At 34.1% G+C, this 26,349-nt stretch overlaps 1 protein-coding gene across 1 annotated transcript; it reads right to left on the bottom strand.

The window, feature by feature from the left end:
• Nucleotides 1-1,486: 1,486 nt before the first annotated feature.
• LOC132554620 (transcription factor GATA-4-like) lies at nucleotides 1,487-26,349 on the bottom strand. The gene is made up of 6 exons (XM_060218941.1): nucleotides 25,438-26,349; nucleotides 8,687-8,859; nucleotides 8,234-8,344; nucleotides 5,034-5,159; nucleotides 4,512-4,614; nucleotides 1,487-1,855 (listed from the first exon to the last, which is right to left on the bottom strand). The coding sequence occupies exons 1-6, from the start codon at nucleotides 26,234-26,236 to the stop codon at nucleotides 1,503-1,505; spliced, it is 1,665 nt and encodes a 554-aa protein (XP_060074924.1). The 5' UTR covers nucleotides 26,237-26,349; the 3' UTR covers nucleotides 1,487-1,502.

Genomic DNA, 26,349 nt, shown 5'->3' with positions numbered 1-26,349 from the left:
TTTGCCTTTTTATACTTGTAATATCAAACATGACCGATAATTTCAGGAAAAAATGCAAATTGACAGAACAAAATGAAACGTTTAAGTCATAACTTGCTATCAAAAAATTCCTGAATTACAAACGACCGACACGACATTCTTCGCGGTAACACCACAATTATGTTCCCTAAAGAAGTTACCTATCTTATGATTTTAAAACGAGATGATCTCTAAACTAAATCATAAGTGAAATTGAAATATCTCCCAACTAAAATGTAAATGTTATCAAGATTATGTCTAAGCTAAATTGTAAATTGTATCGAGAAAAGTGATTTCCTTAGTTTTACCTTCTTATCAAAAGATCCTTTTAATGTAACCGACTGCAGAGAAATTACAACGGAGGTAATATGTGAACGATTATGTTTTGATGCTGACAATTGGCAACACATAGTTATATGAATAACAATTGTGACGACAAATTTGTGGAAACGATTAAACTTCGAAGTCTATTTAGAGTGGAAACCCACATAATAAAACTGATATTACGGCACCATGCTCCACAGGCAAACCACCCAACACTTCAAATTAGTAACAAAGGTAGGACAATGCATTATGAATTTTATAAATATATTCTCATTGCAATATATTACTCATTGAATGAAGGCGTGACGAATTTACTGACAGTGGCAATTGTTATGATATGTTTCTGGACGATAGTATAAGTATCAACTGTATCTAATTACTCATAATTTTAATAATCATATATTTTTCATCTTATATAATCATTGAAATATATATGCATATATATATATATAGGTATGAATCACAGGTTTATACCATATAAAACATTCGATATTTACACACAAAGTTATCTACAAACAACTCTTCTTAAACTCTCAAACCAATTAACACTTGTTAACGCGTAAGATTTCACTTTCTTAGCCCTTGAACACTTATAGAATTAGCCAACAACATCATTTCATTTAATACTGGTCCATGTTAACCATGTCTACCTTGACATTTAAATTCTTAAGGAAGGGAACACAACTGAAACAAGCATTTGGTAACATTCAATGTACTTCATGAAACAAAGAACTGAACACAAAATATAATGAGTCGTAGTTTCGTATTTCCTGAGGTAGAGCTGTGGTTAATACTGCAGACCACGTTTCGTATGGAAAGTTTGATGAGCAAGATATATCAACACTTGCGTGCGTTCATGATAGTTCGGTATTCATCATTTTGAATCTCGACGTGATTTGATTTGAGTATATACTGAACCACTATTTGAGTATGGAGTTTTAATTGTTGGACTAAAGATTGAGGATGTTGTTGCGAGACTTGCTAAATACAGGAATCACGTGTTCGACATGTCTACCTCCAAAATTTATCTCGTGATTCCATTCAAACCAGCACTCGTTCTTCCCATCGCTCTTCAAAACATTTCCGCCGTGTCCGTCACATCTCAATCCTATACACTCTAACGTACAAATGAAATTAAGCGCTGAGTCAATTTTTGAAAATCAATTAGCACCAACTGCAACAGTACTTAAACTGGAATTGTCCGAGTGAGGAATGCCACCAACAGACACGTGACCACCGTGTCCATGGAGATCTGACTCCATCTTAACCGGAACTGCCTTGGGTGGTGACGGTGAGGAATAATGCGTAACTGCGGCTAGGTTAACGGGACTAGATAGAGAAGAATGTTCTGAGCCAACAGCTGTGAGCGGTGTTACACCGGAAGTAGGTCCAAGAAGGGCGGTGACATTAGTTCCGTTCATCGAGGGAGTGCCATTTCCACTTCCGGTCACATGTCCACCTTGACCAGAAGACACATTATTGTTGTTAATGGGAGAATGGGCAGGTTTTATATCTGCAATTTCAAGAACAAGAACAAAACATTAATTATTTTCAAGTATCAACATCAGTAAAGATAATAAAAGCATAATCGAAATAATACTAGGCTTTTTAAATTAACTTTAAGCTATTTAATAACTTGCTAGGAACACTACAACATATAGATAAGCTAATAAAAGATAAATATGAATGTCCAGTGGTAAACAATGCACAACGTCACTAAAGTAAAAAATATTAGAACATTGTTATCACAGCCATTTTTTTTTTTTTTTTTTTTTTTGTAATATCGACTTTTTCTCTTAATTTTGTTGAAATAATGAAAATTCCCTGTATACTGCGTTTCTAAGCAACAAAATAATGTCTTAGTTTGCTTTGCCTTCGTCAATTATTTTCGTTTTTTAAACAAAATTTATTTTCCTTGGCCCAACTGTGTCATTGTAATATATTTCGTGAAAACGTAGTTACTTTTTCTCGATTCAGCTGTGATAATATCGTGTCACTCCATACAAATTCTGTCTTGGATTTCAAATACTTCAATTTCTATCCGTTATATTGAGTAAAAGAAATTACGAATTAGATTTCAATGGGTTCACTCGCCGGGATATTCTTATCCTAAAAACATTTATGTATTCTGAGGGGAGTTTTAATTGGCTGCACTAAGGACTCCAGATAAGAATTATTATCCAACAAGACTCGTATTGTTCACGATTGCAGCCATGTGGCAAGAAAGTTTGAAAGCTAACATTTGTCTTTTGATAATTTATAAAATTATATTTACCATTTGGTAAAGAATGCCGCTGGCTTCACTTGCTCATATCGTTTTAATGTGTCAAAAATTCGATAGGTTTAATAACTTATCTTATAAAATATTTCTGCTGATTGCCTCATTTAGATTTCTAGTTATTTTGACATCCTATCAGATTCCATCATACAGGGACGAGAGTGTGAATCATCTGCATGTTTTGGTTACAATAGCAAAATATAATGTATTATTCTGGCATCTTGGTATCAAGTAAACAGAGAAAAAAAGGAGTAGTAAGCATATATCATCTTTCTTAAAAGAGGTAAAAAATATGACTTTCAAAGAAATAAAAAATATATAAATTAAATTTAATACAATAAAGGTTTGTATGAATTCATTATAAATATCAAATTATATACGTAATAAATAGTCATAAAGTCACTTGATAATGAATATTCATAAAGTCACTTGATAATGAATATTCATAAAGTCACTTGATAATGAATATTCATAAAGTCACTTGATAATAAATATTCATAAAGTCACTTAATAATGAATAGTCAAAAATGCACTTGATAATGAACATCCATAAAGTCACATAAGATTGCAGAATATGATTTAAGAACATCTTTGCGTATACTAAATCACTTCTTACTTACAAAAAAACATTAAGAAAATACCAACATAGCAACGTAATCATAATTCAAATCCAATAAAACTAAGGCAAAAGACAAAACCCGACATGTTAACCTTGGTCAATCCAAGTAAGTAATGTCACGTTCTCAAATGAAAAAAATATATACAACAACGGAACCAACAGGCAAACTAACTAGCATCAAATACGCCCCGTTTAATAGCACACTAAGTAATAGAATATTTCTCAATGATATCATTATGCCGACCATAACTTGTGATAATGGGAATCGGCCCTTGAATATCGAATCAACTGTGACATGTTAATACCATAGGTTGAAGATAACAGTGATATTGCTATCCATAAATGGGAAAAATTCAAGGTTATTGCTTGTCCTAAAACGTATACCAATCAATTAAACGATTCCTATCTTAAATTAAAAACGTCTCGTGACACATGGTCAGCTGGCGGTTTGACCTATGCAATGTAGCCCATCCCTGTTTGATCAGCTGATATCAACAAATATAGCATATTAGCTACAAGCGCCAGTGGTAAGATACAGAGAGACCAAATACAAAATGTTTAACCACTTCACCCAGCAGGACTAGAAACAAGACACATATTGGAGTTTATAGTGTCCCGGCATGCTGTCGAAACCTAACGAGCCAATTTATGGTAGAATACGATGTCGTGAAACCGGAAGTAGTTAATTTCAAAGTCTAGGTCCTTGTTGGAAAGCATTTTCAGTCTTATCTCCCCTTATCATAATATTGTTCTTCTCGAAATCTAATCTGTCTGATGAGTATCTCTGAGAGATTCAGTGGGTGTTACCTGCAGCTGAACAAATGATAACTGCCGCAGTTTAAACTAGATAACCCTACCCTACTTTCAAAAAAAAATGTACGCAAATAAAAACAAGCCCATTATCTCCCTACAAATCAACCAATTTATATATCTGGAGCACTTTTTCAAATAAGAAAGAAATATTTTGAAAAGAGACTAAATTTAAGCTGGCTAAGCATTTTTATTGGTAGAATTATTAATTAAAACGTCATAATGTTTTTTTTTTTTTTTTATGTGCGTCGCATCAACAGTGACTAGAGAATACTAAACAGTCACAAATCCTATGATAAACTGAAATTTTACGAAACCTGATCCAAAATTGGCAAAATTAAGATGAACAAGAAAAATAGAGCCATGTGTTCCTCTAGATTATACTATTTTGGCGACTGGCACTACGAACTCGTCGAATGACTGGCGATATTCGGAGAAGACAGGTAAGAAAACATAACTCACCGTTTTGTTCGGACTTTGGGGCCGATTTATTCTTGGATAGACTTTTTGGTTTTCTTTTTCTCGTTTGAATACCGTCCTTCTTCATAGCCAGTGGCCGATTCACCTGGAAATTTAGAAAATAACTTGTTTTTACCATTTACTTCACAAAACATTCGCTGTATCATTTGTATTCATTTGTATGGTAGTCATGTGACGTGAAGGGGTGATAGCGATACGCCAATTTCTATCTACCAAGAAAACGTTGCTATAACATAAGTGCATGAGAATGAGATTTATATAGCTAATCCTGAAACTGTTGATTCAGGGAGACAAAATATAGCACGTTTCAAGGATGCAAATTAATCAACACTACCGGAAAAAACCGTGACTCTCTCGCATCAGTTAATAAATCATACAGAAGTTCTTCAATAAACTCAACATTATCAACCTGTGATTTTAAAACAAATTTATCTATAATATTGCTTTAACAAATGATTCTTATTGATTTCATATAAAAAAAAAAGGTCTTAAGAAAATCCTTACCCCGTGTAGTTTGTAGTACAGCCCACAGGCGTTACAAACGGGCTCTCCTTCGTTGTTACGACGCCAGAGGGTAGTTGTCGTTGTGTGACAGTTAGCGCATGACAACCCAACACGTCGAGAAGCGGACTAAAATAATAAAAAAATGATCGTATTATTTCAAAACTTGAAAAAATATTATATTGGAAGAAGATAAGAATAAAATCTTAAAATACACCATACTTTTTCATCTAGTTTATCCTGAGTTAGATTTTTAAATTCAAACATAATATTTCAATTGTGTTAAGAAAATAACAACAACAATTATACAGCTGTGTGCATAATTTTTTAACTCCTACAGACTTAATTTAATGTCGTAGATTTGAATTAGACAGTTTAGTCTGTGAGTTTGCACCAAGTAAACTATATCCACTTACAGTTTGCAACACAGTTCCCGGACGCAACTCGAGTGTGCATATTCAGTTTTAACAATCGACGATACAAATTTAAGAGGTCTCTTTATAAGATAAGATTTTTTAAATTTCATTTTAGTAATAAAATCAAAATAATAATTATGGTTGACCGAAGTTTATCCCTGTTCATTACACTTCATCAGCCGTAGAGGAGATTATCTTACAAAAACAAAAATCCAAATCACGTGATAAGATTTATCAGAGATCTCTTTCGAATCCACTTCAGATTTATCATTTAATCACAAGGACCACCTCCGAAACCTTCCGGTACTTGTTTGGGTAAATACTTCGATGTTATCGGCATTTATCGTTATAGAGTGACGTCGTTATATTAAGATATTTGTAAATGGTGTAAACTAAAAAAAAAAAAAAGAAAAAAAAACGACGCTGGTGTCGTGGATCCGGATTTTACTCCAGCTGGTTGGAAAAGTAATAGTTTACACAAATAGATAAGATACACATAGTATTAACCTAGACGAAGAACGCCTTAAACATATCAGGCTGGAAAAGATTGCCAGTTAAATGTAGCACGAATTTCAAAAGCTATTGCAGTTTCGTCATAAATTTCCTTATCTGATCAACTAAATTGCGATTCAATTTTCTTTTCCAGTGCTTCATGTATTTAAAATGTAGATTTTAACCTTGTTTAAAAAATACTTCAATTATCTCCGAACGTAACGCGTAGCTTACATAATGTGTACGTATTTGTATAAATTGTGAAATGTCGCTGTTACCCTTTACCGATAACAATCTGTTTTTAGTGGCACGATGGAAATCTGCAGATCAAATTGCAATTTTTGACATTAAGAAAATACAAGCTCTCACCGTCATCTTCATAATATGACGTTGGCAAATACAGATATAATTACCGATAAAAACAAATATTTAAAATGAACAATGAGTGTTTTCATAAAACGGAGAAATTTTCACATAATTTCTATGTTTTTATCATAATAATTAATCTTTAAATAAATGCCAACATACTTATGTCTTCTAAACCTACCGGTTTTTGCTTTATTTTTCAAGGGCGTAGACGACACACGCTATGTTTGGACATGCGCAGTACGGTCTTAACGGTCTTATGTCAATAGTTTGTGTACTGTAACAACTCCTGGCATGCGAAATATTGTTTAAATTTTATTTTTTCTCAGCCACCCTCGAGGCTGGTGAACCTCCCGGTAACGTTATGTACAAATCCATGTTAGAAGTCGCACGGTATATCAAGCTAGATTTAACGCTTCACACAGAATTACCAATAGTCGCTTAAATTGTAATAGTTTTATGATTACTGCTGATTTTTCTACTTCAGTATGGAACACTAATTATCCTAAAACTGAGTGCAGAATATTTCTGCACTTTTACAGACATTTGGTTCAGAAATATACAACTGATATAGAAACACGGGAAGCTGAATTACTCGGTCATCAATTTAACTTTTGTAGACTGGTTTTGGTATTTCATTACAATACAAACAATAATAAACGTGAAATATATATAGACAACAAGTCCGGTCGATATTGTTTTAGCTTTAAATAAAACAAGGTATAGACCTCATCTAAAACCTATAATTGTATTTTAGTATTTGGTGTTTAAAATATATTAATGTAAACATGACCGATTGATAAAAAGCAATCAAATATCTCTGCCTTCATATTGGATATGTGCACATGCAACCGTGACACATGTCCACTACGATCCCGATTATCACTTACGAAACAGATAAAACATGTTTTCATGTCTCGAGATCAAAAGATGCTTAGGACAGCTATTTATGAATTAGGAAGCAAGAGCTTTTTCGCCATTAAAGAGAGGCATGAAAGAAACACAAGCTTGTTTCCTGTCGAAGCAAACTCTAACAGAAATGCATGATAGACCACGAAACAGATTCATCAGCTCTCTTCTCTCATTACTCATCCTCCGTATCCTTCTGCATGCGCTCAGTGCGACCAATCAGAATCAAGATAACAGATGGGTTAAGAGTAATGATGACAGCGCTCGTGAGGTACCCGACGGGGTAATGTGTTTGTGTTTTCCCGCCGTTTAAAAGCAACAGAAATATTTTGATGATCGCAAGGTCGAGATATCATTATATTTACATTAACTCATCCATTCAAACCTACCCCTGGCCTCAAAATATGAAGAGATTTTGCACGCACTCCTACATAAACTTATCAGTATTTGTTTATTTTCAAAGGATACAAGCGTCTGTAAATAAGTTAGCATAATGTTTGCTAAATATTTACAGGAAAAGTCTGTAATCAATCATTTTAATTTTTTTGACCCGTCATCGTTAAAATCAGATATTGTCATCGTATTTGTTCACACTTCCTTAGAAATAACATCTCTTCGCCATAGCAAAGGTTTGATAAATACAATAATACATCTGGTACGAGATAAAGACTGTTAAGTATACAATCTCATCTAGAATGAAGGATAAATATTTTCTTTTGATGTCTCTTTGTTCAGCTAGCTTTTAGTTGTTAATGATATATCATAAGGCATGCAGAAAGAAAGAAACAAAAAAGGAAGAAAAAAGAAAGACAGAAAGAAAGAAAGACGGAAAGAAAGAAAGAAAGAATTAGTTAAGGGGTTACTTTAGAGCGGTTGTCCATGGGACGAAAGAAACTAATTCTAGATAAAGTTTATATAAAACATATGAGGAAACTAAGCAGCAGAAACAAAAACATTAATGCATTGTAAATGAACGGTAAGGGAAATAAAAAGGAAAACGTGAAAATAAATCAAACGTACTCTAGATTTTCCTATCGCTTTGGGTCCCGTTGTCCACGCCCCAAAAGCCTGCAGAGAAGGATCCGGGGTTTGGTATTGGGGACCCGAGGGATACGTCTCGCCAAAATCCCCCTAAAATGTAGGCAAAATTTCAAAAATTAAAGTTTTGTTTCCTTTTGAAACACGAACAATTTCCACATAGAAACTAAATCACAAATATGTCCAAATGATATAATATACCGCGACGTCAGTTTCAGTCCCTTTCATTGTTTTCTGTGATACTGAAGTCCCCATATGAAATCCTAACATAGTCTTATGTCTGAGAAAACTATCAAATCCATATCTGGTTTTCGATTTGAGTTCCCTAATTTTTTGGCCCAAACATCAAATGCAAACATGTTTTTGTTTTTGTGAAAACGAACAAACATGTTACAAAGAAAGCAGATTTGAAATGTTTCAAAGATTCAGACTAACCAATCGCCTCTGGGGCTTTATGAGGGGACGATTTATTCCATTCATCTTGTGGTAGAGTCCACATGCGTTACATAAATAGTGCCCGGTCCCGTCCCGTCGCCATAACGGTGTAGATATTGCTCCGCAGTTGACGCATTCCCGCCCTTCCAAATCCGCAAAATAGTCCTGGTTATCTGGTTGGGATATGAGAAGAAAAAATATAATTGTATAAAATTCTATTTTATACTTACATAAGATAATGAGGAATATTCTGGGGTGTACATCATTCCGGTCAGCGCTTTCGTAGGATCTATATAGAGAAATAACAGTTTGTCACAAAAGGTCAAGCGCATGCAAAATTAGAAAAAAATAAGGTTAAATACACAAAGTTATGAATTTACAAACATTTACTAAAAAGAAATTTCTTAATATTTGATACAACTTAAAAATGCAAATAGCTCTAGATTGTAAATATACGCTGTATAGTAAAGTACCAGATAACACTATCGAGTGGCAAGTTTGAATAGGACAATCACCAGCACCTCATTCATGCAAAATAAATTAAGATAGCTTAATAGTAAACAATTAGCACAGGGCTGAGGATTTCCACAACACCATGAACTCTCTAAGTATCAAATTAATCATTATTATGCCACGTTTCATTTGATGAAACATTCAATTATTCTAATTTCAATCTAGTATTTGTTTATTACAACGACGATGACATGCACCATAAATGGACAAGTTAAACACAATTCCTCAAAGAAACTTGGGTAATCAACATTACTAAGCAAAAACATTCAGCCGGAAATAGTTTTGTTACTATAAAAAGAGGGACAATTCCGGAATGTGCAGGTTATCAAACAATAATCTTGTTTTACATCCTATGGGGAATTGAGCTTTTACCGTGTCACAATATTTTTTCTACATGAACTTTTTAATGTTAACTTTCATTTTGTTGAACTGGATCCAAAAATATTATTTGCAAGAAATTGTTGTTGACCGGATGTAACGTAATGTTTCAACTGTTGACGTCATTACACTGTTTGAATGTACTTTTATCAACAAACTGTTGAACAGATATTTTGCTGCATGAATATTTCTTTACTACAAAGATTTTCCTTTTAAGAATTTAATGAGCTTGTGTTATTTGCCTATTGGTGTGTTGATAAAAAAACAATATAACCGCATAGCATTTAATGGCGGGTTATTTACGTCAAATAAATAAAATAAATTTTTTATTACGTTCACCTACAGAAAAATATGCGTGTTTTTTATTATCCGTGTCACGTATAAGTAGTGTTTTTTATTATTATCATTATTATCATAATTGTTATTTTTTTACCGAATTTGATGACGTCATATTAGTGAATACCTATTGACTACTATTTTAATCAATCAGTTCTGAAGTTGTCGGTAACGTCATATTAATTATTACTTATTGACCAATCTATTAATCAATCTGAATCTTCTAAGCCAGTATATACATATGATCTCCCTTTTATTCCAGAAATTTGTCGAAACATTGTCCCGCCCCCTCCCGGAGTGTCTCATTACAATGTCACGCCCATTCTGTTGAGACGTTCTCAACATAGTTAAATTTGCGTGAGCAAATATTTCTTCTTCCATAACATGAAAAATTCCGAAAATTTACGAGTGTTTTCACATTTTCCCTTTTGCTTTTTTTATAAAGTATTATACATTATCAGAGACATGAAACATTATACAGTCTGTCTAATGATATAATTAATCCATTAAATACTTTCATAACCCTTGACTCGAGGCGAGGCGGAACCCAATTCATCAGCCGGTTTTTCCAATTAGAATCTCCTTGTGGTCGGAGTGGCGCCGACGTCTCGTGAGACGATAATTTACGAGGTATCACGAGATTTGTTTTCACTCAATGTAAAACATTGGCTTGCTCTACAATAAAATTAGGTTAACTCTATCATTAGCGCGTGACAGCTAAACTTTTGTCATGTACATATGGTCCTTTTCATTTGGTCTTCTGGTTTTATTGGATAGTACAACTTCTCGCGTACAAACATGTTAACCACGAAATTAAACTGCAACATGAAGATATTTTTTAACAAAGAATTATGCTCATTGTTCAACGGGTAAACGGGATATCTGTCGTTTAAATGATACGTTTGAGAAACATTGACATTAGCATTTGCATGTGTTTATCATAAATGTTCGCTTTTATCGCTGATATATGATATAAAAGCATCCATGACGGTTTCGATTCGATTGTCGGCTGATACTAATAATATCCGGCAATATCTTTTTTTTTTTCATGTTCTCGTGACATCAAAATTGACGAATGACGTCATTGTTGTTTGCAATTTGATGTTATAACTGGGAATGGATTTACTCTCCACAGCTTCTGTCTATTAATAGGAATTATAGATATTAATTAAACAATACGGTCTATTAAGAACTTTAATCCTTTTTAAATGGTATAAGGAGAAAATATATCAACTTGTTAAGATATTTAACATGAACCGGGCTGACTTATCCGCAACTTGGTAAGGGTTATTCTGGGACAGGAAATCTCGTCTTGCGGTTTCAGTTATTACGTATGTATAATTACAGAACAAATTGTTTTCCGACAGTACACAAAGACTTCTTTGTTACGAAAGTGAATTATTTAGTTTTTATAACCTTCCTTATCTTTAACACTTAAGAGTTCCGTGAGCGGAACATTAATGTGAAAATCCTGGTACAGCACCTGTTTTAGTATAGCACTGCCTCATTTCGTTATGATTTATTTAAGACTAAATTAGACATCCGGATTTTGTATATTAAACATCATTTATTCTCATTTTTTACCATTTCCTTTCTCAAAAATAAACAGATGTTTGAAAAACCAGCACGCTTGGATAAACCTCTTTTTTTCTGAGTAACAATATCAATATAAATGAGAGTTCCAACCTAATTATGAATGAATTGGCGTAATTCATTACATATTGATTAATATGTCTCCATTAATTAATTAATTAATTATGAATTTCTTTAATTTATTATCTGTTTATTCGGTGTTCATTTTCTCTTAATATTTAAAATATATTTGAATAGATTTTCAACAAATGAATGAAACTCTGTATTTTACGAAAAAACATTTAATATATCACCATCCTTAATATCTTTATACATTTAACTTAAACCCCTTTTTTATTCGTTTCTTTTATCTTTATTGTTTCTTTGATTCTTATCATGTGACTTGAAACAAACCTTTTGGTGACGTCCTGACAGTTTTGACATTTGTAAACAGGATCTGAATATCAAGGATTGTCTCCAAAATTATCTGTTTACATTTCAACAATACTGTGATTGCAAAGGCGATAAGCACGGCAGACTTAAATCCGGGTTAGTTTTAAGCGTTTATAATAATACAAAGCGATATCAAAATATTGAGTTAGACCGAGTGAGAAAATATTGTAACGAGCTGTAAATGTGATTAAAATTACGCAGTCGTAATTCATTTCTGAAATTACACAAAACCATTTTTTATTTGAAACTTCTCAACAATTAAAACGTAAACAATAACCACATGATTTTTTTTCCTTTAGTTATTATAAGGAAAATAAAAAGCAAAGTTCATAACAAGTGCGGTCAGTTTTATTTGTAAATCTAACTTCCATTCGGAACACAGAAATATTTTCTCCGGAGTCACAGAGTGTACAACATCACTATAAAATAACTTTAAACCAAACCTTTAGTTGAACGATCAGATTAAATTTTGAAATTTTCCAACCTTTCTCTAATCATCTAGTACCATCTTAGGTTAAAACATATAAACTCTGGGGAATTCTATCTCCCTCACATGTGGTGATGATAGCGATAAAAGATACTACATCTTGCACAATTGGACTAAAATTTATATTTTTGTAGCAAAATAGTTTTCTGAAATATTTAGATTCTTGGTATGGGGGCTGGAGTTTTGAGTGTCATCTTTCTGACTGTTGGGAGAGATAGGCGGGAACCTTGTGGTGTGTCTAGGGGGCGCTGCTGAGATTACCGATAATTATCTAACCTCCGGTAACATTCGCGGTACACGCCGATCCGGAAAGATTTATAATCCGAAGGCGAAAAAAAAATGAAGATTATCAGATACACAAATCTGTAGGATCTTGTAAATGAACTTGGTCTGTTGATACCATTTTTAAGTTATGTTTTAAAGAAATATTTCTAGACACATCATTTTAAATATTGCGATTATGTAAATGATTGATGACTCCAATGAGGTTGAATATTTCGGTTTGAGAACCTCGAAAAAAATCATAACTTACGCCGTGATCAAATTACAAAAAAATGTATACGGTTTACTCTTACTGTCGAACCAGAGGAAATATATATATAAGTTTTAATATTCAGTAATGAAATGTATATATAAAACATCAATTAGATTATGATACAATGTATTTATGTCAGATATTCTATCTTAAAGGGCGTATGTGGTTGGAGTTTGTGTGTGTGGTGTTGTATTATCATTGATGATATCCGACGCTTTTTTACTATCTATTCCTACCAAACGTATTTCTTATTTTTTTTTTTAGTGGGGGGGGGTGTGATATTATCTATAATTAATCTAATTCAAGCTTAACCAACTACTTAATCCTTGTGCTCTTAAAAGGTAGATTGTAATAATGTGTAACATACATCTTAGAACTGTTTTTCGTTACTACGATGACCGTTTATCACACCAGAAACACAAATCCAAGATTCGCCCTTCACCTTTAGATCTTGTAACGATGTTTAAACAAAACAGTTAAAACGTTGACTACTGGAATCGACCGCGGAACATTGGATAAATTCAAGCTGAACAACAGTATTATCGTTCGTCGTCAGATTTAAGCTAAAATCACGATTGTTTATCGCAATTTACATCTACTTCCTCGAACGACTAGTCATCTGATTGTTTCTTACAATATAAAAAATATTTCGAATATTTTCTACATATAGGACAGGTATAATGACAAAGAGGAAATGCAAAGTTAGGCATAGAACGATAAACAACACTATTACACAGCGCAAAATACATGGCATCGCTTGAAAACGAAATGGTATGGATTTAGAATTGTGTAAAGAAGAATATTTATTCATTGTACATCAACAACGTTAAAGAAGACGAAAACATTCAGAATGGTAGTGGAAAGACTACTTAAAGTTTTGGCTCGTTGTGATCTTCAACATTAAGTACAATGTATTTCACGCATGCAATAAACTGGGATAACATACCGTTACCAAAGTATCACGCGGTTGTCATGGAGTTAATGGCCAGCGTTTTTGTGACACCGACCGGTTGTCAAGATCATCGGTCAAAAACAGATGTTTGGCGCGTGGCATGTTATCAAAACGTTTAAGTGACTTGTAATAGCCGCATTAAAACCCACAAGAACGTTTCGCTTTCAAACTGTGCTTTATAAAAATAGAAACAGTTTTACGTGGCAAAATGGCGATAAAGACATCTCTGTTATATACAATCTTATTTTATGGGATTATTTTCCATCACACATGGTCCTGTTATCAAGAATGAAAATTGTGCTTAATGTATCTGTGCTAATATTCGTGAAAATTACCTGGGTAGGTACAACGAATATACCAGATAGCGATAATTGAATTGTTTAACATTTTGAATTATAAAATCGTATAGCTGTGTGATTATTGCCGGTTGGTAAATAATCTAAAAACCGACAAAATCGCCAGGAGCCAGTGATGATATTAATATATCTGGTAGGTTAAGAGCTGTACAGAAACATTCTACAACTGATATCGGTTTTATCATGAATCTCCCGCGGTCGAGATATGATTCCAAATCTTCATCACGCAAGGGAAAAAAGTGAAGGGGCAGCCCTTTTACATTTTATCAAGATTTAGGATCGCAACTTTTTCTGATATAACTTCGGAGTTTTCCTAGTTGTCGCCGCGTCTCCACTTGACAGCACGCGACTGCGCGTGAGAGCTTATCAGTTGCTATGGTGCTCACGTGCTGTTAGGAATATGAAATTTTAATATGGTTTCTCGCCACGACGTGGAACACAACCGCTCAAACTAACATTTATTCTTTAAATAAAAAGCTAACTTCAGATGTTTCTCCGATAAAACTATATCCGATTTAGTTTTTTGATAACTAAACCAACAAAAATCGGGTTATAAGTCTTATCAGCTAAACATGTCCCACCGAATGACATCGAGATTAAACAGATATTTTCTAAAAGAATTTCCTAAACTGTAAAACCGAAATATTTCTCTGTTTGACATGACAAAAATATTCTAACGTCTTCGTCATAGAATGTGATATACCGTCTTCCGTGATTGATATTTCTCATGTTGGCTTGCTTTCAATATTTTTTCTCTTTAATCTTGAGAAGATCAATCAAACTTTCACTTAAAATGTACAACACATTTAGTGCTACAATCTAGATTTAGATAACTGTGTTACCTTTAATAGCATCAAACATTCTACACAAGAAATAAATTACTGTAAAGTTTGTCATGAACTGGATGTTATTACTTAATATACGTAACTGAATGAAGAATTAACACAGTCACACTAACACATAATCTATTCATAAAAATAATTTCCTCCGAATATCTTTTTTTTCAAATCCGGCATAGTTTCTGGAACAGAGCGTTACCTTCAAAGGTACTTTAGTCCGGATTTTTATCATTTGAATAAGATCGGGAGATCTGTAAGAATAGGTTGTACTATGAAATCATCAGGTTTCAAATTTATGAAGAGTTAGTGATCGTAATATCGATTCCGTGGGATAATAATGAATAACTTATTATAAACAATTACAGCTCTTTAGCTTTTCGTTATGGAATCATGATAAAATCGCTGGAAATATAGGGAACAAACCAGGAAAAATAAAAAATTTTCTGGCGAAAATATAAATGAAAGCAGAAAGATTTTTTCTATAATAGTAATTGATTTGTATGGAAATAGTTGTAAGAATACAAAAAGGCATGAACATGGGTACAAGGTTGATCTCTGTAGACTCCATGTTATATACCCAAATATATAGAAGAGGGTACAAAGTGTATTTATTCATTTATTTAGAGTTTTTGGTGTATGCAGAGAACAATAGTTTTTTTTCCCTTGGCACATGATATCAGCCAACAACTTCCATACCGTGAAATAAAACACAATTTCTACACTTTCAGATAACCCTAGAGTTTCATAAACGTCGTGATTAAACTAGAAAGATAAAGACAAGCTTAGTTTTGGCATGGTTTGGGTATTACTTTACACTAAGGAGCAGCAAAAGATCACCCAACAATCCCAAGTATCATATGTCAAATCCATGGTGATTGGCCAATAGTTTTGACCTTTCTTGACACCAACATTTTCATTGGTCAATAAAAAATGACGTTTTCGAAAAGTACAACACGACTTCCGGTGAAGATGAAACATACAAGGTATCACATTTCATGTGTTGAGATAGGAGTTGTTCTCTTCTCGAAACACAGCTATTACCCTGTAAAATAACTGCGGGGGCTCTATGATTAGAAACTTGTAGAGAAATGTAAAGACAATACTGATATTATACCATACATAATTTCGTTTAAAATAAACAAAAAACAAAAACAAACAAAAATATCAGTGATTATTTTCTTGTTTCAGGATATGGCAAATTTTAACATTTCTTTGCGGTGTCTGTGGGTTTGTTGCCTTTTTTACCACCGTCCATTTATCACTTCCTACCTTCAGGTCTCGTCAATGATATTACCGTGGTTAACTTATTCAAAAAACATTTATTGATGATTTATTAATAGATCACGTGCGCTTGTCCTGTCTACCAAGTTTGTATATTATCATCTCACTCAATCGTATTGGGGATATGGAAGGTCGTTGAAAAAATTTTCATAGCAACACTTGAAACGTAGTAAACCTCTTTACTTGTTATATTCAAATAAGACTTTTAAATACTCAATGATACTCAATTTCGTATTTATCCGAATAACCGTCTTTATTTTGACACATTAATCTGCTCTTTGGCTGCCGTGATGGTTTACAAGTTACGCGCAGGATTTGACAAGTCCTTTACTTCTATACGTCACTATTGTTTCCCACTGTGACCCAGCCATTGATAAATTGTATCAGTCTTTTCCTTTGTTTGCCGATCTTTTGACTTTTGACCATTGGATTAAAAGCGTATCCTAGAGCGGCGCGTTCGACTAAGAGACTGGTATCTCGGAGAGGCGTGTTCGACTTAGTCGCTAGATTAAGCGATGGTTTAACCGTATCTTAAATTTGCTGATAAAAATAAGAAATGTTGATCCACACAGTGTATGTCAAGGTACTTTATTGTTCAATGATTATATTGACAGGCGACGCATAATATCATTGAGCCAAATTTGTGTCTATATTCTGAATATTTGTGAGTGTATGACAATGTACCCATTAGATAAAAGATCTTAAGTAGCCGCGTAATCTATGTTAAAAATTCTTAAAATAGATTGAAGCCTTTTTATTTAAACTTCATAAATGATTCGAATTCCTAAGATATATGAAATTCACATATTTTATTATCAAGATGTTTCTAGAACACGTCAAGAAAAAATTGAAAATTTGAAAATTATCATCTTTTACACAAAAGTCGTCATTCAGTTTATGAGTTTCCCTGTAATTTAACATGTTATCACAATGCGTATAATGAAAGTTTGTTTTGTGAGAAAAGTCGCACAAAGCATAAACTTTCTTAAATAACAAACTATTTTTATGTGTCACAATTACGAGAAAAGATGAAATCTAATATGTTTTAAAGGATCTCATCTGAATTTTAAGACATCAATTTCACGTGAGCTTGAACTCTCAAGAACATTCATGATTTTCTTAAATGCATTGTAAGCTTTTTCATACTCACCAGATAAGAGTAGTATTTATCATTTCTGAAGAGAATAAAGATGAATAGACATATGTCAATGAAATTCTATATTAATTGCAAAATAAACATTGGAATCTTATTGTGAGTGTGAAAAACAATGCAGTTCTTGAGGAAGCTTGCTAGGTTTAAGAATTAGGTTTTCTTAACACAAGACGTTACGTTGTATTACGGTATAGTTTGGTCGGTAAATGTCTACTTCGGAAATGTATATACCTTACTGGTTAAAAATGTCAGAAAACAGACAAAAACTCCCGTCAATAATGTGAGACGTTTTATCTTGTTCCTACAAATGTCATTTATACATGTTTGAGATATTCCAGAAGTCTAAAATATTTAGCAACTTGAGAAGAAACATTGTAATTCAAGTACCGCCATCCACTGCTAACGGCTAAACACGAACCACACTCGACTTTAGAAATGTAGAACGTTCTTTGCGGTGGAAGGAGTATTTGTTTACATGCGTAGGTAAATAAGTATTAATATTTCTAACCAATAAAAGATGTCATGCAAGCTTGGATACAACCCAGAAAGATCATGAGAGGTCAACATCCGAGAAACGTTTGCGGTGACTGGAAAATGTTACTGTGAAACGTCCAACGTGGGAGCGTTCTTTCAACCATGACGTCATCTATTCAATATGGCTGCCGTGAAGGAATTCTAAATGCTTATGTTAGTTAGAACCTAAGCATGAAATAAAACGTGTCGAGTTTCATCTTGTTGAGATAGTTCTCATCAAAAGGCTTGAAGGGAATGTTTTCTTATCTTCTAAACCCTTTTAAAAATTGTCTTGCAATTGAGCGTTTCGCGTAAAATTTGTGACAATGTAGTGACAATGAAATAGTTAACATAGTCAAGTTCTTAAGAATAAAATAAATTTGAAGAGGGTAATTTTCATAAGTGTTCGTCGCTTCTTTGAAAATATAAGCACTCCTCGAACTGTTTTTTATATATAAAACTGCACCCCCGTGCGTTCAACAGAGCATATACCAAAATCATACTGGTATTCTTGAAGCCGGGCTCATCCCTCAGAAGGCCGATTTCAACTCAAAATGACAGACGTAATTTAACGCATGCCATGTTATAAAAATGAAATGTTTATTTGTATGATATTTCACGAAAGATGAAGTGATTCATAATATATCTAAAAGATCAGAAGACTCTTCTCAGATACAATAGGTCAACATTTGATTGAAAGTTAACCTTTCTTTCCAAATCTGTAAATACCATGTTCGCAAACGGAGACAACTGCACAAAAAAAACGGAAACAAATGTTGACTGATCCAAAACACAATAGTTAGAAAACTCTGAAAAAAATCCATATGTATGCATCTTTTAAAGCTCATTTTACCACTGTGGTGCATATATTACACACGTCGATGATGATACGTTCCTGTGTTTCTCCACTATGACGTCATAACTTAACTGCGTCATTGACGTTCAAACAACATTCTAGCGTCACCAATTAAGACTACATATCACATGATGATCTCAGAAAATGTATACAGATTTTTTTTTTTTTTTTTATTCATTAAAACCGAACTTTGTAATGGGTTCAATTTCGGAATATGCATATAGATATGAGGTTAGCATCATAGGCCAAGCGTGAAAAACTGTCATAATTTCACGCTTGCTTGTTAGAAATTGTTTTTACGATATGGGTTCCATAATTTTTTTCGAACGGAAAAAATCCTGAAATTCTTTTCGTTATAACTTATATGAAGAGCTGTATATCTGAGTCATTCTTGTTTATATTAACAAATAATTGTTGACCTTTTCGAAGTAGATCGTAAATAGCGAGTACTTTAACCTACTGTAGAGGTCAAATTACAAAGCCAAGTTCCTGTCGTGGTTTTGCCTAGATTCAACCATGATGCGAAAATGAATCCGCAATTTACAAGTTATTTGTATGGCCTGTAAAACAGCCCAAACAGCCATAAGTTTTCATTTTTCCAAGATAATTTTTCGTCTTCTTAACAATAGTGTCAGCATATCAGATGATGGATACTTTTATAGAATCACACGGTAGTATTGCATCAGTATATAATGTGTGAAAACCTCAAGAACAAGTAATAAGGATTTCAGAATGGGGTTTTGCTATGCCCTTGTGTGGCAGTTAAGTCCGCAGGATTCGCCGTAATCTGAAAGTCACGTCCAAAATCTCTGAATGATAGTATCAGTTCACAGCAGATTTATCCAACATTGAAAATTTACTCTTAAATTGGTTACAGGCTCTCTACGCGTACGTCAGGCTTGTAAAATCGCTTATTCATTCCTATTTCGGCTACAATGGGTCTATTACTGGGTTCGTATTCATGAGAAATTCGATTCACTTGTGCCCTTTGTTAAAATCAAGAAAGTTGTGGAGAGCCTGGGAGGCGATGGCTGAAAATGTTCGACATAGCACGTCACAGGTGTGAGTCGAGCGGATATCTGACCAAAACCAGGGCTTCTAGCGATAAGACCTGGATTTTCTATTTATGAATATTGGATATATACTATACATGTACACTACTCTCCAGAAGGTACAATAAAGAGAAAGATCAAGTAATCCCTTTGTTCAACGGTCACGTGTTCCTTAAGCTCGCGCAAATAAAAATAGTCCCATAAATTACTACGCAATGAAGGTAATCATTAAAGAATGAAGGCTGACGAGGATTGGAATGATATACGGCGTCTCCGCGAATAGAATATAGATCCTCTACAAACATGAGAATTAGATGTGTTTACCAGGTATGAGGGACACTTCCGATTTGTGACGCGAAGAAGTTTGATTTATTTAAACCCGAAAGGTCCGAATGTTTGATGTTATAAAATGGAGAGATTTATGCCATTATATTAATTTCTTCTAACACTGCTCAATTTTGCCACAACGTGATATATAGTAAGCACCGTCGCGTAATTACCTTGTTTGCCTTAAGAATAATCCTTTGAAATATTTCTAAATGTTTACAACATACGGGAATAGATATCGTCAATGCCTTCGTAGTTTCAAATGAGACAATTTTTCATCCCTTGTGTATCAATTCTATATTTCAACTAGAAGCAAATCTTTCCACTTGCGGCGTTTCGTTGGAACAATTTTTTAAAAACATTGTATTGATATCATATATAGTCAGACATATAATTTTAAAGAGCATTCGCAGATTATATGAGCTCTTAGCTAATGATATACCAATTGTGTTCATTTCATACTCAACAATATTTTTATATTTTTTGTATAAGGCTTCGGATGGCGTAGTGGGTAATGATAGTCAAGAATACGCGCATGGGGGAAATTTGATTCTCTGGTTAGTCACCTGACCGATCTTGTAGGATTTCTGTCTATATTTACCCATATACACCCCAACCCCTGTCTGCTAACATCTGGGCCAACAACAGTCATTAATATAAATTAGGAAAATTTCTTCTATCATCGTTTTAAAATGATTAAAATTTATTTCACCATCCTGTTTTATTTGCACAATGATTGCCGCAACGATGTGTGTTTATATATATTTAGAAACCTGCCAAAAATCATAATGACAACTGTTTGTATTGTCAATCGTAAATATTCCAAACATACCCTGAATACGTTTGTGTTCGATAGAAGATCAATCACTTTCACAATTCCTACTTATTCAGCAAATATCATTAGTGGTTACGGCCCCCAGAACGATTCTATAGAAAAGGGGACATTGCCAATGAAAAACGACAATAAAATCATTGATAAACACTCCCATTTACGTCAGAACGACCGGCAACGCATGGAACACTGGGATAGCAAACAAGGGAGACAATTCATAGCGACGTTAATTTCTTTGATGTATGTGACTTACACAAAGATAAATGAGTATACACAGCGACCGGTAGTGTTGTTTACATTGGTATCAAACATTCAGATTTATGAGTTTTCTTTAAGAATAGATTCGACGTCGGTTCTTCGTCAAAAGTGATTTCACCGAGCAACCGTAAAAGCGTACATGCTCCGTACCGTTTAGTTATTTAACAGCAAATCAGCCACATTCCAGCTACAAAATATTGACATTTGACGGTAAATAAAAGAACCCCGTGGTTAAAGGATGACAACCCAAGAATTTCACTCTAATCTATTAGCTTAAGCGGCCCGGACAAACAATAGTCGCTTATGGCATGGAAAATATTGGGAGTGTTCTCAAACATATGATATACCTTCAACATATCGCTATATAGAGAGAGCACACGGTGATTTCTTATTAAAGATTTGTTGTCAAAAAATCGATACTTCATATCAATGAATGGGATTCAACCGTTTAGGTCGTGAAAGGCGTTCTATAGTAAAATAAAAATCCACGATATCTTCCTAGTGTGTGTTATGTTAATTCTAAGTGTATGAGTTATCAGAAAATTGCCGATGACATTGATGATAGCAGAAACCTTTACAATGATAGGGTATTTTGACATACATATTATTAAATGCTTTCAGTTACATGAGAGAGTAGATAGTGACCTCTTCAGGTTGACAGAATACCAAACAAGGAGTAAAAAGTAACCGATAAATTCAAAGTAACCCAACAATAAAACGTTTTAAGGACTGATATGCGAGATAAAGACAAATCTAGAGGGATTCCGAATCAGGCATTAAGTGTTAAGTTTGTGATAACGGCGGGGTTTATCATAGGACGGCTTGAAACATTCAATTTATTACACCGAGTGCTTGTATCCTTGTTCAATTGATAAACTATTGTATTGTATTTAGAATATAAATCCTCTGAAGTAAGCGGTAAGTAAAATTATGTATGTCTTCGTGTGTCTCTAATATTTTTCACACGTATATTTGTGAAGAGTTACTATGCACGCTCTCAAGCACGTGAAACTGTTTTATGATATGCATTTGCAATTTTGTCAAATATTGATGAACAAACCAAACGTTTCAACTCCGTGTAGCTCGGCATTTAAGAAGAATTTCGGTTACCAGTATATGTTTGTTGTGAATTTAAAAATTAATTTTTTTTATTTGTCCTTTATCAAATCAAATTCTGCATAATTCAACGATGTATAGGTAAAATTTAGGTATAAAGGTAAAATTTACTTATGAACCAAATGGTCTTTAATTTCAATCCAAAACATTTAGGCGAGTTAAGTTAAGATAAACTTCATTGATGACACGAAAATAAAACTGAAAGTTCCAACGCGAAAATATTCTAAATTGAATTCATGATCATGTAGATGCTCTTGCAATAAATTTGACGATTACTCCATATTGCATTCAATACTCTCTCTTTTCAACCCAAACCGCATTCGTGTTTACAACCAATTCTCACAGGGATATATTAAATGTTCAACTCAATTATTATGCATTTCATATTGAAGAAAGGTGTTTCCAGTTCCGAGATTCATTTTGCTTTCTGTATACATCGGGAAAGAATTGACATAAATATATTTCTGGAATAATATAATAAAATTATTGACGAGAAAAATATTGTTTTAACTAATTAAAATTCACTAGATTGAAAGCTGTACTGTTATTTTTCGCTGACCCCCAAGAGAGAATTGCTAATTTTCATTTGTCAGCTTCGATCAAGCAAATTATGTGAATCGGTGCAAGTCAAGTACACCTCATTAGTTTGTATAGCAAACTACCCACAAAACTCCGCCCAAAATACCGGAACACAAAATGACACGACAGTCCACATACCCGGACATTTACGACTTGGGTAATTGACAATCACATACGCCGGACGTTTACGACTTGGGTAATTGAGAATCGTAAACGGAGTAGAACGGTGGTTGGGACATTTGTGTTAATTACTCTTGTAAACACGAAGTTAAGTTTATGGTTGTTCGGCATCACAGACATTTTGTGAAAAGCATCGACAGCTTAAACTTTGATCATCAGAAGAGTATTATAATATAACTAAATAACGTCAAATTCCTGATTTCATTGATGACCGGAAATACAATTCTGAAATACGCATTTCTGTGAATATTCTGTATGGGAAATGAATATTTTTTAGTGTTTGTTTTATTCATTTATTATTCAAGCTTAGAAAACATTTGTGGAAACAAGTCTCATGAACTGACATAATTACTACCACAGTCTGCCATCACTAAACCGCCGCATGGCCCAACTAAGCTGGGCTGAATTACGGCAAATTGGTCTGTACATCTTGAGAGTGAGTAAAACTTTCACGAGGGGCTAGTGGTCGAGTGAGCGAATGGGTATTAATTACCAAAATATTTATGTTATTTTAGTGTCAAGTCATTTCTATTTACTATAAAAATATTCAGAAGCCTATTTATGGCAACTGTATGGGCGCATTCGATCCGTGTTCTAACTTATACCGATTCTGTTTGTTTTCCTTATCTTAAACAAATTTCTGTTTTCGTTAAATAAAAACCAACGTATACATCTTATACTTATATTTAAAATAAATTTTGTTTCATTTTTTTATAAATCATTTCGAGGCTAAAATTCATTTAATCCGTAATGTTAAATCATTGAAATAGAATATTTTTTAGAAACAAGATTGTATCAAAGCTTTGTTTCTGTCCATATTCTAAAAGTATATTTCGTTTTTACGTACACTTCCAACATTTCATTTTTAATGCTTATGGTTGATAGTTGATTTGAACGCAAACCACATGTGTGAATTATAGTGTATATATTACACATGAAAAATAGTGTATATATATATCACACGTGAAAGATAGTGTATATATTACAACTAAATCGTCTCTGATAGCTTAAAATATCAACACAAATGTTAAAAACAGTCAACCGTTACTTGTGAAAATACCAATTGCGGTTGTAGAAAAATTCATTTTTTCAGCACATACATCATAAATAGATATTTGATAGGTTTATAATAGTGAGAATCGTTATAATGATTGGAGAATACAGTGTATATATAATATGTCCCCAAAACGCCGCAGTTTCTAACTGTTTTGAAGCAGATGATATACAAATGTTCACGTCAAATACACTCAACATGCAAAGATGAAATATTAAGTTGTTACAACAACTACGTCATTCCATTGTATGTTCTATGAAATCAACAACCAGCATGCCTCACGTCAAATTCCCCTACCCCCAAAAATAAAAAAAGGCTTCAACACAAATAATACAAAAACATCTGAAGTAAATTGGGAAAAAATCTGCCTCCAAAAAAAAAAATTCAAACGGAAAATAGAAATGAAAATGATACATCAAATCCGGAATTATTTCCGCTGGAGTTGTGAGATGTTTTAGAGTGTATAACTGCATTCTTTCAGCAATTCCTACAGGTAGTTCCAGACTTATGTAAGTAATAAGGAGACATTTAAACCGTGTTATTTCCCACTTAGGCACATATGGTAGTGATTTTGTTTTCACACGGTTTTAAATGGTCCCTAATGGTTCCTAGCTATGTTGAGTGATGAGAACCCGTTATAGGGTCTGCAACAGAGCGTCTGGTATATAAACACAGAGAAATGGATATATATATATGATGGAAATTAACTGCGACCTTCTTTCTACCGTGAATTAGAAATTATTCTTTTATGAATGATATACATAAGAAATGAGTTTGCGTAAACAAACGGATTTTGATTTTTTTATATTTCATATTCCAAAAACGAATTTTGAAATTTTTTTTGTTAGTTTTTATAGGGTGTATATTAAATTTAGAAAACTGGTGAGACAAAAAGATATTTTTGAATTTTCCTTTTATGTTATTATTATTGTTATTGTCATTACTTAATTGTGTTCCGTTTCATTTCTGCTGAACAACCATTACTAACTTAGTATGAACAGAGATTGTATTTTTCTTCTCTGAACGGTTAGTATCGTTTTAACAACATAATTTGTAAAACTCATTCAAAATAAAAACTAAATAATCAAAAACGAGACTAAAAATATTATAAAGATAAACCGGAACTTACCGGGTGCGGACCTGCGCAGTCCTTGTTGTAAACTCATGTTGTAATTCCATGCGAACTCAGGGCTCATATAGGGGTAGGGACTGAGCCCGCTGGGTCGGGCAAGAGGTGTGTTGTAGCTAGTATCGGTCCGGGCCGTCGGGGAACTGATGGGTGAGCTCGGGGAAGGTGCAAACGCGAACCTAGGGGACACTGAAGGGTGTGAGTTTGAGGTACTATATGATGCTTCTGGGGGCATGGTCCACATTGCCGGGGATCCGGACGGAGTTGAAACCGACTGTCCGCCTCCATTGCTTACATACTGCATTGGGAGGACTGCACGTGTCGTAGGAACATACACGGGGCTGGCACCCGCAGGGTGCATGAAGCTGTTTGCCCCGGGAGACTCATGGTAGGTAGGGGCAGTCGCGCCCGATGGAAGGGACATGGAGTGCATAGCGCTGTTCTGAAACATACTGTCGGGAGAAAGTTTCGGGTTCGACTCTGGTGTGGATGCGGTCAGATGATGTGGCTCTGAGGCACGACCTCTGACCTCAGATGGAGAATGCTGGTTTGGTAAAGGTCTGTCCAAATGATTAAAGAAAACTTCGACGTCCTCACAAGGCAGAAGTGGACTATTTTCTTGGAAATTCAGCATACCACGAGAAGAAGCGCTTTGTGCTTCCAGCGAGCTGCTGCCGGAACCGTTTGGGGGCGCTCTGGAATGGGTTCCGTTGTAAATCTTCCTGTCGTCAAAGCGTTGTTCTTTAGTACGATTGAAATGATTTTCCGAATTAAGCCAGAGGAGTTCCGAATGTGCCATTAAACTCCATTCGGTACGCTACTCATTAAAACAATACTACACAGTAAATTGACTAAACGACAGCGATAGACGGTGACGGCGCTCCAAACTGACTAATGATGACACCTGGTGTT

The sequence above is a fragment of the Ylistrum balloti genome, unplaced genomic scaffold, assembly GCF_031769215.1.
Source record: "Ylistrum balloti isolate Yb309-2 unplaced genomic scaffold, AGI_CSIRO_Ybal_v1 Utg370418, whole genome shotgun sequence".
In the NCBI taxonomy this organism is placed as follows: domain Eukaryota; kingdom Metazoa; phylum Mollusca; class Bivalvia; order Pectinida; family Pectinidae; genus Ylistrum; species Ylistrum balloti.
This window is presented reverse-complemented; position numbering and strand designations above follow the sequence as displayed.